The sequence below is a fragment of the Styela clava genome, chromosome 5, assembly GCF_964204865.1.
Source record: "Styela clava chromosome 5, kaStyClav1.hap1.2, whole genome shotgun sequence".
Taxonomy (NCBI): Eukaryota; Metazoa; Chordata; class Ascidiacea; order Stolidobranchia; family Styelidae; genus Styela; species Styela clava.
The window spans coordinates 11,571,874-11,586,254 of NC_135254.1; the positions used below are offsets into that span (position 1 = coordinate 11,571,874).

At 33.4% G+C, this 14,381-nt stretch overlaps 1 protein-coding gene across 1 annotated transcript; it reads left to right on the top strand.

Annotated features, from left to right (window-relative positions):
• The first annotated feature begins 1,734 nt into the window (after positions 1-1,734).
• On the top strand, positions 1,735-12,797 carry LOC120344484 (rab-like protein 6). The gene is made up of 16 exons (XM_039413723.2): positions 1,735-1,955; positions 2,497-2,631; positions 3,409-3,456; positions 4,143-4,192; positions 4,542-4,667; positions 5,230-5,336; positions 5,963-6,068; positions 6,501-6,592; positions 7,410-7,587; positions 8,138-8,288; positions 9,369-9,540; positions 10,000-10,103; positions 10,302-10,630; positions 11,132-11,213; positions 11,378-11,482; positions 11,658-12,797. The coding sequence occupies exons 1-16, from the start codon at positions 1,829-1,831 to the stop codon at positions 11,924-11,926; spliced, it is 2,181 nt and encodes a 726-aa protein (XP_039269657.2). The 5' UTR covers positions 1,735-1,828; the 3' UTR covers positions 11,927-12,797.
• Positions 12,798-14,381: the final 1,584 nt, after the last annotated feature.

Here is a 14,381-nt window from a genome sequence, read left to right on the forward strand (position 1 = left end):
GCTGATACCGGTACGGTAGAGAGGGAGAGATTTATTGCCATAAAAACAAAATCGGTACCGGCCCGATACCGTAGCTATCGTTAAACTTCCAGATAGATTATTATAGTGACTGTTTGGAAATAGAAAAATGGTATCCATGAAACTGACAACGGACATGATAAGACTTTTACACTTTGCTGAGTGAAGCCAGGTTTCCAAAAGTCCATATGCTGGCACAGCGAATATAATACCGATACCGGTATATGTTTTTTCTGTATACTGGTATACCGGTACAGGTACATGCAGATTTGGCTTCACATACAATTATCAAGCTTGATAAATTTCATCAAATCTAATCGCCGATACCGGTACCGTACCGGTACCGATACCAATCATCTGATCATATAAAATCTTTTCTGACAATTTTTGTAGTAAAATGATTCCTAAATTTTGATTATTCAGCTTTTCCTAGTTTGCTTGACAAATGACAATATTTCCAATTTTGACACAAGGCTTATTGTTGTTTTTCATTATGCTCTTATAAATAGTAAATACCATAATTTGGTTCATAAAGTGCATTTTTTGCGCACCACATCTCCTTTGCGATTTCGTATTTATATTAAGCAGGCTTTTCGGGTCTCCTGTAGTTTCGTACCTAACGTACTTCTAGTGGTCGTAGCATAACAATTTTTTGATATGTCAATCCTAACCCCCATCTGATTACGCCATCCAAAAATTAAATCACTACGACATCACAATCACGTCATAGAGCTTGCCAAATATACGCACGATCGACCGAAATGGCATTGGCGTCGACGATAAAGAACTGACTGACGTTATCGGTCTCTCTCCTATTGGAATTGTTGCGACGAGAAAACGAGAGAACTAACTGTTCGACTTCGGATGCTCGTTTGCGCGTCTTGGATGGCAGTTCGTATAGTTTGAAGGGCTCTATTACGTCACTGTGACGTCGTAATGACGTAATTTTTGGATGGTGTAGTCAGGTGGGGGTTGGGATTGATACATGAAAAAATTGTCATGCTACACCCACTAGAAGTATGTTGGGTAAGAAACTACATGAGACCCGGCTTTTCTACCATGGCCCATTGAATTTGATTTCACTGACTGTTGTTAGATTTTGTTCGTCCGTTTATATAAAACTCAATGCAAAAAAGGTATTATATTGAAATGTATCAATACGTACGGTATTTTTCACGGGAAGTCGCAACTTGAGCATATTTCTGGAGGTCGTCACAATACAATTAAGTTCGAAAACTACTATGTCCTATAGTTGAAAGAAATCTACTTTTTAAATTGTTAATAATCTATATGTAGCCGCTATTTTTAATGGAAACGTGCTATTAAATTTGTATCATATTTCGGTATTCATATTTCGTATATTAATCTCGTTATTCTCTACATCCCCCTAAAATGAGCTCCAATGTTCAAAAGAAAATTGATGACAATGTCTTATTTTCGGGAAAACACGGTGTGATGATGTATATTCACTTGGAATCGTGAATTTATCGTTTTACACTATTTTTAATGATTGTATTTCAAATTAAGAGTCTGAAAAAGTGCAATAGATATAGTACTTTGTGTAAAATTGGTGCTTCTTTGCGGCCCCTAGAATTAGTTTCGCGGCCCCGTCCAGGGTCGCGGCCCCTAGTTTGGGAAGTCCTGCTATAGACTACTTGTAGATGTATGACTCGCTAGTCTAATTTTGTAAAATATTTGGCCAGTGATCCAGTAAATCTGTAAATAGTATTTTTTTAAAACTGCAGAACATATTGAATCCGATAGGTAATGGTACTCGGTACTCTGGTACGGAGCAAGTCCTGAATTCGATATGTTTCAATCATTCAAGAAGTGGGTCAAAAATGATGATGCACAACAAAAGGTTGCGCCACCATCTGGCATGCAAATGATGAAGGGTGATCTGCAGAGAAAATTCGCTAAGGGCGTACAATATAATTGTGAGTCTCGACAACGGAGTCATATTTTTCATATTTTTGGTTATACCATATCTGTTATGAAGACGACAAAATTTGTATTGATTGAGAGCGGTCAACCATATCCTAAACAACAACATCAGTAGAAGTGATCTGCTAGTGCTATGAAGAAATAACTGATTATTTTCTTAGTGATAAATCAATACTGTTTACTGGATAATCGTGTATTGAACTGCAGATCCTTTATCCTTGTTTGTAGATTCCTATGTATTATTTACCACAAGGGTGCCATTTTAACGAAGTATTATTATTAATTACAGTGATAAATAAGAAAAACATAATCTCTTCATGAAATGGCAACTATATTTTTGAGCTTTCGTTAGATCATAGTCAAACTTTTTCAGACAAAAAATCCTATTTAATTAATCAATATTATCGATTTTACGTGACCAGCAGGAATGTTTTTTAATGAGTGAAAGGGTCGAACTAAGATTAATATAAGTGTAAATTTTACTGGCTCCAAGAGATTTGAATTGTTTTTAAATTTTTTCATATACATTTTCAGTGAAAATTGTCATTCGAGGGGAAAGAAATACAGGAAAAACATGTTTATGGCACAGGCTAAGGGGACTCAAATTTGTTGAAGAATATTTACCAACTGCAGAGATCCAAGTTGCATCGATACAGTGGGATTACAAAGGTATTTCATATTGTCCTAAAATTCATGATTATTTTTGAGAAAACTTAACCAGTTACTTGATGTAGTGTAACCAGAATGTTTTGTAATTTTTCAATTAGTCTTGCAAATTTTATGAAAAGCTCAACTCTTGGGTGTGATGTTTTTTTTTGAGTATATTGCAAGTTGCAACTAAGATAACGATCAGTAGAGGTGCACGAGACTAACTCCCAATCCTTTCTTAATGCCTTTGCACTAGTGGATCTGTATGCATGTAATGCAAGGATGCTGTAACAGGAATAAAATACCATAATATGCAATTCAAGAGCCCTGCTGCACAATAACATTAATGTATTTCTGTAATGTTTGTCTGACCAAAATCAGACTTCCTCAGACAAGCAGTTTACAACAATGACAAGAAAAGAGCAATCATGCAGTTAAAATATGGCGATAAATAAATTGGTTTGAAATTAATTGTTACCAAACAATGAATAAACAATTATTTATATTCAGAAACAGATTCCAACAGCATATTAAGATTACAATGTTATTAATAAAATGTCCATGCTTTTTAAACACTTGAATTATTGTTTAATAATCAATTATTACAATACTCGAAACTATTATAATTTTTGTTCTTGAGCAATAGATTATGTTTTAGAAATTCAAATCAATTTTTCATGTGATCTTGTTACTCATTTTTCACTCTGAACAAGGCCCAAGACAAGTGACAAATCTGGTAATTGGTATCCAGTCTTAACCAATCCTAAAATTATTTGAATTTTGTTTTACATATTTTAGCTACAGATGATGTTGTTAAAGTGGATGTCTGGGATGTTGTTGATCAAGGTGAGTAAATATACTGCTGATATATGAACAAACTCATGTTGCCTTATCTATATGGACTCCTCCACTGCTAGAATTAATGTAGCGTAATTTCAAGCTTCACTTATTCCCTTGACAAATGAGGTTAGTTGACTCAATTTCAAAACAAAGCTGTCTTATGGCGGCTTGTTTTGACCACGATTTCGTTTGATTATAGTTCCCAAAATAGCTTATATATAATAGTTTTAATGGCTATCAGCTTCCTCCATGATCATTCGACCATGGTATTTGCATATAAATTAAAATGTTTGATTCTGCAAATATTTATGTAACTTCCAATCAAGTAGGGGTGTACCAAAGTTTTTCATAAGAATGCATTGTTTGCTATTGACATGTATACTTATTAAACACTTACAAGATTTTTGCAATACTGCAATTACGTTTAATATTATAATTACATTAAAACTTTGAACGAATGCATTTTGTTTATTTTTCATCAACATAGGTATGCAATTATCTGTTTCTTCATAGTGTACATGAGTAACCAGAGTTATTTACCTTCAACACTACAATAATTCAAACAAGAGTTATCGAACTGCCATGTTACCATCTGTCTTGTTGTTTTTGTCTCCTGCATCTTATTCCTTACTGGTTTGAACTGTCAACTTATTCTTCCTAATTTCAAATCAGAATTTTTTTTATACATTCAGGAAAATCCAAGAGAAAAGAATCGAAAGGATTGAAGTTGAGTAACGAAGAAGTATGTTCATTCGTGATTATGTAATTTATATTGTTTGAAAGAGGAAGTCAAACATTTGCCATTTATCACAATTCTCTCCATTTTCTAATTTAGTGATTCATTATACAAATGAGTACGTAGTGGTGAGAGACTGGAGACCTCAATAAAACAAACTGAGTAATTTGAGTTTTCTATACATAAATTTAAAACAAAATTCCATAGGTTTCTTTTAAACTTTTTTAATATCTCAATGTTCATATTAGACTCATCTCAGGCAATATTCATACAATGACCCAAATAGCCTTGAAATAAATATTTACATAATTATCCTGGTATTATTTTGTGTTGAAATACTATTTGAATTTTCCAGGATGAGGAAGATCCAGCACTCGATGCAAGTTTTCTTGATGTTTACAAGCATACCCACGCTGTTATAATGACATTTGACATCACTAAAAGATGGACTTTTGCTTATATAGAGAAGGAACTGCCAAAGGTGTGTTGATTTATTGGTAAAATATAAAACTTGAAAACTTTCATATTTCTGTATTCAATATTTCCCATAATAGCCAATTGCAGTTTATTTCTGTTTATTTGTATTCATTTCCCATATATCATTCTGGAGACTTATCAATGGACTGCTTCGTTTGTTTATTTGGTGAAATATTTTGGACATGGCATAAGTTATATTTTTTTTTTTGAAGAATCTGGATTTGTCTAAAAAGAAATGCATATTCATATTTCTTATACACATCTGTAATTACCGGTAGTTATGGTCGATATTATAGTGAATTGTTGCTTTCAGGATTATGGCATTTTGCTCAAACTATTAGACTTTCAACATGATGATGAATACATGTTTCACACCAATAAAATCTTAACATGGCATTATGTATATGTTCATTGTTCACTTTCTTGCATTCTATATGATAAAAAAGATATCTTGCTCAAGAAAAGAAAAAAATGAAACAATAGATTTTTCGATCTTTACATTGCATCAGGATATTTTCGTTGTATTATGTTCTTGCCTGCTCTTTTATCAATTGTTTTATTTCCAGGTACCAAATCATATTCCAGTATTAGTCTTGGCTAATTTTCGAGATATGGGACATCACAGAGTCATAACAATTTACGAAATTGAGGTTCTAATAGAGTCAATTGAGAGGTAGGTGCAAAATATCATCCCACCTTCTCACAGATTTCTTTTAGTCTTGAAGAACATTGAAAGTTGAAACGGGCTAGAATTGTCTGTAGAATTCACCTCTATAAAAATTCAAAATTATTGCTAATGTAAAAAGATCAGACATTGAAAAAACTGTTGTCTGTGAACACTGCAGAAATCCAAAAGTATCTTGAAAGTACAATGTTGCTGCTTTCCGTATATAGTTTTAGTAGGTTGTATACAAACAAAGGTTATCGAAGTAAAATATCATTCAAAAATTTGCAAAGATTCCAAAAGACCTCAAATAATAACAGTTAGGAAATGATCTTTTGGACCTGTCTAGTCCATCCATCAATCAAAGTCTTTCATTTTATTTACAGTGTAGGACTGTAGGTACACTTGACACTCTTTTTTATCAGCCTAATTCCAGTCCATCTATTTATTAGGCTGGTATTGCAATTTGAAATGGAAGATAACTATATAAAAATAGTAAAAAAAAAGATGAAATGTGTAATGTGTTAGTATTGCCTGCCAATGTATAATACATGTATGAGTCTGCGTTGTAAGTTTTACATGATAGTTATAAAGCGGTTTCGTAAAGTATTAATCTCTTTATTGTGTTTTATCAGGCCTCATGGTTCTGCATCGGTGATGTTTTATGAAAGTTCAATGAGGAATGGGTTTGGTCTCAAATATGTTCACAAGTTTTTTAACATGCCTTTCTTATTAGTTCAGGTAATAATTTTCAATGATCGTTTTAAGTTGTTTCACACTGATTAGAAATTTAGATTTCATCAATGTCTCAATTATTCAGAGTTTGATAATTCTTCTTATTGATTATATTTTGTGATCTTGTCCAAAAACCTTTTGAAACTTTGTTTTGAATTGTTAGAGATTGCTTTTGTAGGCTCCAAATAAATAAATCATGCTAATATTTAAATCAATTGACATGAGATATTAACTATAGTACAAGACTAACCAAGTTAAGCAATCTAAGTAAAATACAATCTAGAACGAAACAGTTAAAACATGCAATGAAATATAATGTAATGTTCAGCTATAAAAATCAAATTTTTGTCTATTTGTAGTATTGTTATATATTTCATACTTTCAGTCTCATTTGAAAAAATTTACAATGGTAAAAATGAAATAGTTTTATTTTCTCAGCGTGAAAGTTTGTTGAAGCAACTCGAAACAAATCATCTAGATTTAGAATCTTGTATTGAGGAATTGAGCACAGAAGAACATGGATATGACATGTATGTTGATTATTAATTATAGTCTTAGAGTTGGAAATATGATCAAGATTAATAACCTATTTAAAGTTTATTGAATTAAAATTCCTCTTTCACTTGAATTTCTATTGAACCAAACAGTGGCTGCCTAAAGCACTTTGGTGGTGCATTATTCTTAGGCCACGTCCACGTAATAAATTATGTTGGTGTAACGTTATGTATGTATGTATGCAAATGTTTAAATCTGTTCAAATTTGTCTAACTTTCTTAACCGAATAAAGGCACCTATTCACATAACATGATAACCAATTACTAGATAATTTTCAGCTTGACTTTTTTTTTTTTAAAATCAATAAAATGTCATGGGGGAGTGCAATTGCCATTAATAGGATTGGTCTGCATTTATTTTTTATATCTATTGATTTTGAGACCTCGTTGTTGGCCACTTTGCTGAAATCAATTCCTCAGTTCCTCACCTAAATCAATGCCATATTTTGTATGAGGAATGTGTTACATGAATGATATTTGGGTGATTGTTTGAATTCTGTATTTTTTTGGATATATCTGTCATTGGTGGAGTATTCCATAATCATTAAAATTAACTTGATTACTGTGGAAGATCAGTAACTTTGCTATTTTTATCACTGTGAAATTTTCCATTGATATTTCTCCGTTTGTCTTCATTTGATTGAGCTATTCTACTATTTTCCTTATTGTTATTTTTTATGCAACATGTTTTCACATCATTCTCTCTGAACAAGGTCCTGACCAGGCAGCCACCAATAAGGACAACAATCTATCAAAATGCAAATATCTTTAATAAAACTTTTTCAATTTGCAGGTTTGTACAAAGGTTAGGTGACAAAAAAACTAAAGTTCAATCAACGCCGTCGACCCCAACAGAACCTGGTACAAGTAATGAGAAACTACCTGCCAATAGCAAAGAGGAATCATCAACACCAAAGAATCAATCTCAACCACCAGACCAAGCACCTTCTCCATCCTCAAAGCCCGTTCAAGTATGAATGATATTGATAAATTAGTCTTTCTAATGATAAATGTATTCGCCTATTAGTCAGAGTATGGGTGTGCAACCTTTACTACAAGAGCCAGACACAAATAACTGGATGAAACCGTTGGCCGCACCTTTATTTAACATAGGCTTTCTAGTAGTTGCACACAATTTTTTTTATAGCTATCGATCTTATGAGATGTATTGTTCGCTTTGCACAAGCTAGCTGTTAAGGCATTGTAACATCATAGATAGGTATAGATAATAATTTGGACACAGGTATAGGATTTGCAACGAAAAGGGATTGGAAATACTTGCACATACCAGATTAAACTAAATTAAAAAGTTGTTTCACAGGCCTCGCACCATTTAAAATTGGCACTTCTTTGCGGGCCGCTTTATTTTTACTTGTGTGTCGCTGTCGCATTTGGCCAGCGGGTCGATATTCTTAAATATTATGATAAATTCAAGTTTTCTCTAGCTTTTCCCATGGGTGATATTCTAGTCATTTTTATATTGTTGTCAGAATCCAGTATTTCTCTTCTTTATATTCATAGGAAAATGTTAATGCAGCAAAAAATGATAGTCCTGGTCCTTCTGGGGATAGTGGATTATTCTCCCCCTCACAAATGGAAAGTCAAACTCCATCACAAATTCAAACAAAAGAAGTTGCTGAGAAGAAAGGATTTATGTCTCGATTTTTTAGACGTGAGTTTTTTAATCATTTTTTCCCTTCAAGTGTTCAAAACAGACATGGACAAGTACGGCCTGCAAGCCAAATTCGGCCTGCCAGTTAATTCAATCTGGCTTGATGCTGCCACAACCAAACTGTAACCAAATTTTAATGTTTTAGTTAAAAATAGCTCAAGGAATTTGTTGGGATTGCGGTTAAATTTAGTTTTGGCACGAGGTTTATTGTTTTCCACTGTTGCTTTTGTAACATCGTGAACATTATTCATAAAATGTAACTGTAACGTCATACTTACATGGCCCGCAGACTAGGTGGGCCCCTGAACCAAAAACCGTGCCCACCCCTGGTTTAAAATGTTGCTATTTTCATTCCTATGCTTAGTTAATAATGGTGTGTCAAAGTGTAATAGCATTCGTTTTGTTGTGAATGTAACCGGATAATGTTGAATAAAGGAAGTGAAAATAATAATAATGCGATTACAGTAACTTATAGATGATGGTGCTACGTGCTGATAATTGTAGCATTGCATCTTTAGTTCTATTTTTGATTCAACTTTTCTGAAACGTTATCTCTTATTAGCCGCTGCCATTATATATACGGTACATACTCACTTGAATTACAGTATATCCTCGCATATGAGCATAGTTTAAAAAAGTGCCAAATTAAAGGTTCCGCTTATACGCACATTACTCTGATCACACTGAAAATTCGACTTATTTGCACATACCTCTGGTCGCATTCAAACGAACTGACAAATATGCTAATGTATTTCCAACAGCTACAACTCAAACCATGCTAAGTTCTCACGATAAGGGCATGTACACACACACTGGGCAGTGCTTGGTACGCTATGATAGCGATAACAGTCTTCGATTGCTTGTCCTACACATGATCACTTGAGGAGTGTTTCTAGATTTGCTTATTTTACTTAGCCATATTTTTGCATGTGTTGAGAAAGATGTTATAGCATTTAAAACCAGAAAACTATTGTTTAGATGACAGTACCACCCACTTGGATATTTATCTCATTAAGAAACATTAAGGCTTGCGATCTTTGTTTAAAAAAAATTCAATTAATCACTCGTTTTATTTATTAGGATCGTCAGCTGAGCCAACAACTCCACAAACAAACAATATTGCTGCCCAGGAAGTAGAAGTGAAAGATGTCAGGAAAGAAGAACAAAAAGTAACAAATGTAGAGGAGTTCATCCCAGATGATGATTCTGTTGATGATTTCTTAAATGAAATACCTGAAGCAACAAAAGTGAAGTTAGTACTGATTTATATTGGTAATTCATTACTGAAGTACTTTACTAATTCTAAACTTGATATCACTTCCATGAAAAAAAAAGTTTTAGTTTGTTATTGCTTTACTTCTGTTCACATTCTTGGTGTAATTCTCCAACTTTTCGTAATTAATTTCTGTGAATTTCCAGTTTTCATGTAAACATCTTGAAGAAAACATGGCGTTTCATTGAATCTCTGTCAGGCCTAGTCTTATGCTTTTTTTTTTTCAATAAAATTTTTAGCTAAATTTTCAGGTTTTATTGTTTGATTTTAAATAGAAGTGATAGCTTGAATGAATTTGATTGAAGAAATATGGTGCATCTTGAACCCAGTTGCTAATTAACGGATTACCATTTTTCTGGTAGACAAGGGATAAGCAGTTTTTTGACCACTGGACTTTCTCATTGAAAAGGTTATATGATAAACTGATGTATTATTTAGAAATGATCATCTTGTGGTCAGCAGTGATGAAGATGCAGGAAACCCAATGGTTGCTGGATTCCAGGAAGAACTAGATTCCGAGGACGATGTTACTGTTCCTTATAGTAAGCATTTTAATATTCTTCAATATCAGTTCGGAAGAATGGACTAGCTATTAATTGAAAGTATTTCAAAATCAGAAGGAACAAATGCAAACATATCTTGATATTAGAAGTGTTAATGCTAGCCCATACCAATCTGAAGCAATAACAATTTGTTAGTATTTTTAAGTCTTAATCACACGCTGTCTTCTTTCATTTCAGGACAGACAGCCTACATAAGTTCTGACAGTGATACAGACACTTTTAAACCAACGAAACAACAACAAAATAATATTGCAAATCAATTGCCAAAAGTTACTGATGAAGTTCATGAACAAAAACCTCAGAAAAAACAATTAAAAAAAGTGAAATCTGATAGTAGTTCTGAAGAGTCAGTTCATCATGAGATAACAGCAGACGTTGATATCAGCAGCGATGAAAATATTGATAATTATGTTAAAGATAAAGATGATTATTTATCTCCTGCAAGTGATCAAAATTTGCCATCAATATCGGACCAGACTTCAATAGAAATACACAATGAGAATACGGTAAATGAATGTTGATAATATAGTTTAAATTGCATGTTAAATAAAAGTATTTTGTCTTATTTGATTTTCAAATGTTCTGATGTGAGTCGGATTATTTCTGAGGGCGACTGAAGGTTCTTGAAAAGATTTTAGCCTTTTTGGATTACATAATTTTGATTATCTATTTTTATACCCTTTTTGGGGTGATGACTGATGATCTTTGAGTGAAAGCTGGAATAACTGTTTAGTATATAAACGGATCTAAAAATAGTATTCAAGTCTGCTAACTTCTGGAAAACCACTCGTTCTATAACATTGATATTAATTTAATAATCAATTTTTGCCATTAGTTACTTGGCTCTCTGGTGGTTGCCCGTAACTTTTCGCAGAGATAAACCCTCTTATAGTCTGAGTGGTTGCTTGTTTAGAGAAAATTTTCTTGAATAATTCTGTGCTTGATGCATATGGTTTTATGTTTCCTCCAATCCATACTACATTGTCTAACTACTTTATTTTATGTAGGTATCACAGACTTCCAACAGTCTTCCTTCCCATGACGAAGCACCCCGTCACCCGCCTGTTGCAATTATTGCTCCTTTACAAGGTAATTTTTTATTCGCTGTTTGTCTTTTCAGTTTGACTTTCGTGAAACTGAATAATATTGCCGCACATCATTCTGTTCAATATTCACCACAATAGAAATTCACGTAAAACATGATGTGTTAGTTTAATTTAAATATCTTCTGTGTAAGTGTTGGTATTTTTCAGCCGAAGATAATGAATGTTCTAATGAAGAAGATGAAATAGAAGACAAGAATCAAAGTTTGGGAATTCAATTAAACTCTGCTGATTTGGATTTCTTGGAAGGATCTGGTAATTGTGAATAATTTTGTAATGTTTCAATTTCTACATTTAACTAACAAGTAATTAATTCATGGGTGGGTCGTCTATAATTTTTGCTGTGCAATTCTGTTTGAAAGTGGTCTGTGTTTGAAATATGTTCGTAAAATATCCCATTCTCACATAATTTGCTTTATTGCCTCCCAAGGTGTTAGTGAACCAGCTAAAGAGGAAAGGAGACACAAATCTAAAAAGTCCTCAAGAAGAAGTGAGGGAGACTCTTCTTCAAAAAGACGTAGCGAAAAATCTCACTCAAAAAATGAGGAAAGAAAACATAGAACAAAATCAAAACAAGACAGTTCACAAAATAATAACGAAACAAAAGATCGAAGGAAAAAAAAGAAATCGAAAAAACCTGAACCATCTGCAACCTCTGGTGTTGTTGACGATGATCTAGAAGCGTTTCTGAATGCGTGAAGCGTTCTACTGTTACTTGATTTCCACTGCGTATTCTTCAATGTAGCTTATTAGCTAAATTGGGGGATGGTATTATTTATGTTCTGGACATAACTTTAACACAAGTTAATCATAATCTGGTGAAGAATAAAATGTCATTTTAAAAATGTTGTACCAATATTCACAGATGATTTTCCCATTTTCTTCCTTTCATCTGACCCTTGCTGTAACTATAACTTTTTTCAAAGAATTATATCCAAAATTGTGATACATGTTGTTCAGGCCACTCAAACTAGCCCATCGGATTTGAGGTTTTCCGACTTGCTGAAATATGCAAATATATTATATTTGTGTCAAAAACTCAGTTTTCTCATGGACCGTATGCACAGGCTCTGTTATTTTCATTATCAAGGTCAAGGTCAAAAGTATAACTCAATTATTTTGCATTTACTCTCTAATTTTTTTATAAGGCTTTTTGTACCTCTGCTCTCAGCCAGGTTCCAGAAAAGCAACCACTCATACACAACAAGGTACTTTCTTATTTGACATTACGCAATATTATTGCACCCTGGGTGAGTTAGTTGGTGCGAAAGAACTAGAAGAAAAGTTTTTAAAATTGTTGAACAAAATCCCAATTTTTATTCTTGTAAATTTATTTATATGTAATAAGGTTTCAAGATAGACCAAATACATTGCTATAGTTGACTATTGGTTGGTATTTTTGTGTTCTAATTTTCCATGAAGTGTGGGATTTTCATTCAAGTTTTGTGCAATGGGGCTCACTGCATGTAATTTTCATGTCCCATATTTATGAATGGTTCAAATGATTATGTATATCACTGTACTTCTTTATATGTATCAATATTATTTCTAGGATATAGGCTCCGGTAAACCCAAGTTTTTTTGATTTCCAGGGTAAAATCTATAGGTTGTAGCAGTGATCACAGGTTTTTAGGAAATTAGGAAGGTCGGTTATCTCTTTTTAGTGTAAAAGACTATTCCCTCTGAGTACATGCGATGTTGGGTAATTGGCAAATGGTTGATCTTAGTTCTGCAAGTGATGCATTGGAGGAATGTTTTATGGTCTTGCGTGACAGTGGTTGAAGCTCTGCGTTTTGCAACCGATGTTGGAGGGTTAATGTGTGGAAGGCTTGTAGCCAGAGACGCTTATTTCACCGCCGATTACGAATTTTTTGCGTTTTCCATCACCTATTTTTATGCGTTTGTGTGATTACAAATGGAACATGAAGACCAATTTGTGACTCGAGGGAATACAAAATTGCATATGGTAAAGTATATAAGAATCTGGAGTCGAGAGTCGGTGGAACGCCCATCCATTTTTTATGAATCGTTTGCTCTTTATTTCGTTTTGAAAAATTTTTGTTCTTGGGATGAATTTGTTGAAAAATCACTTTTCTTTGCGAGTGATGGTCTGGTCATTTCAACTTTTCTACTAATTGTAGATGGTTGAAATCACTAGAAGAATTTTATCTTTTTCATTACCTAACTATTTTGCAAAACTCGGCTCTCAGCTGACAAAACACAAAAATTCTAAAAATTATGTCTCGAAAGAAGTCATTGACTTTAAAAGACATTGTAAGACATTTTTCAAAATATGTCTGAAATACCACAGTATCTGGTTTTATTTTGGCTGCGTTTATTGACTCAATATGGTAGATAAACCCCAACCTACAAAACGAGTCAATGTTTATTAAACCTGTTTCTGTAGAATAATTGTGCCAGTAACTGGTTGAATATTGACTGCTACGTCTTCGCCGATCATTTATTGTTATAAATATAACATAAAGCGGATGGTCGGAAAAGATTCATTGAAAATGGCAGGAGAAAAATTAGATATTATCCGGATAAGTATTTTGATTTTTATATAGACTCCATGCAACGCAATTCTTTTTGGATTGGCTGATCCGTTCCTCTCTTCTTCTAATTGTAGATAGGCGATAGGCATTTTTCGTTTGTTTTGCGCTTTCGCAGACTTTCGCACGCACCGTAAATTTCGCAAATTCTCTCTTTTTTGACGGAAGCGAGTACCGGTACCGTACTCAACCCTTGCAACGTTATACAAATATTTTTTCAATGTTTCATTGAATCAAACGAATGAAAACGATAATAGCTAGACTAATAGGACTAGACTACTATATTCCCGGGACGAAGTTCAGACTTTATTTATCAAATCATCTCAGTCAAATAGATCTGTATGACTTATAAATTTCTAATGGGTGCATAGCTTACCGTAAAAGCGCCTAACTTCGGACAGTTCCTAACTTCGGACAAAATTTTTGAACGGCCATATCTTGGCTAAAACGCGCCATATATTGCTAATTTTAATTATTATAGGTTGCGCTGTTATATCTACATCTATTCTCATCTTTTTTAATGTTGCATAATTATTTTTTTGGTAAAAAAACGGAAATTTTGCCGAAAATTGACTGCCCGGCATTCAACGGCGCAGAGCGTC

Bases quoted from the DNA above. Each gene is read 5' to 3' on its own strand.
- LOC120344484 (XM_039413723.2), top strand. From the start codon at position 1,829: ATGTTTCAATCATTCAAGAAGTGGGTCAAAAATGATGATGCACAACAA. The intron at 2,632-3,408 runs GTATTTCATATT...TACATATTTTAG, and splicing joins GATACAGTGGGATTACAAAG to CTACAGATGATGTTGTTAAA. The intron at 10,631-11,131 runs GTAAATGAATGT...TATTTTATGTAG, and splicing joins AAATACACAATGAGAATACG to GTATCACAGACTTCCAACAG.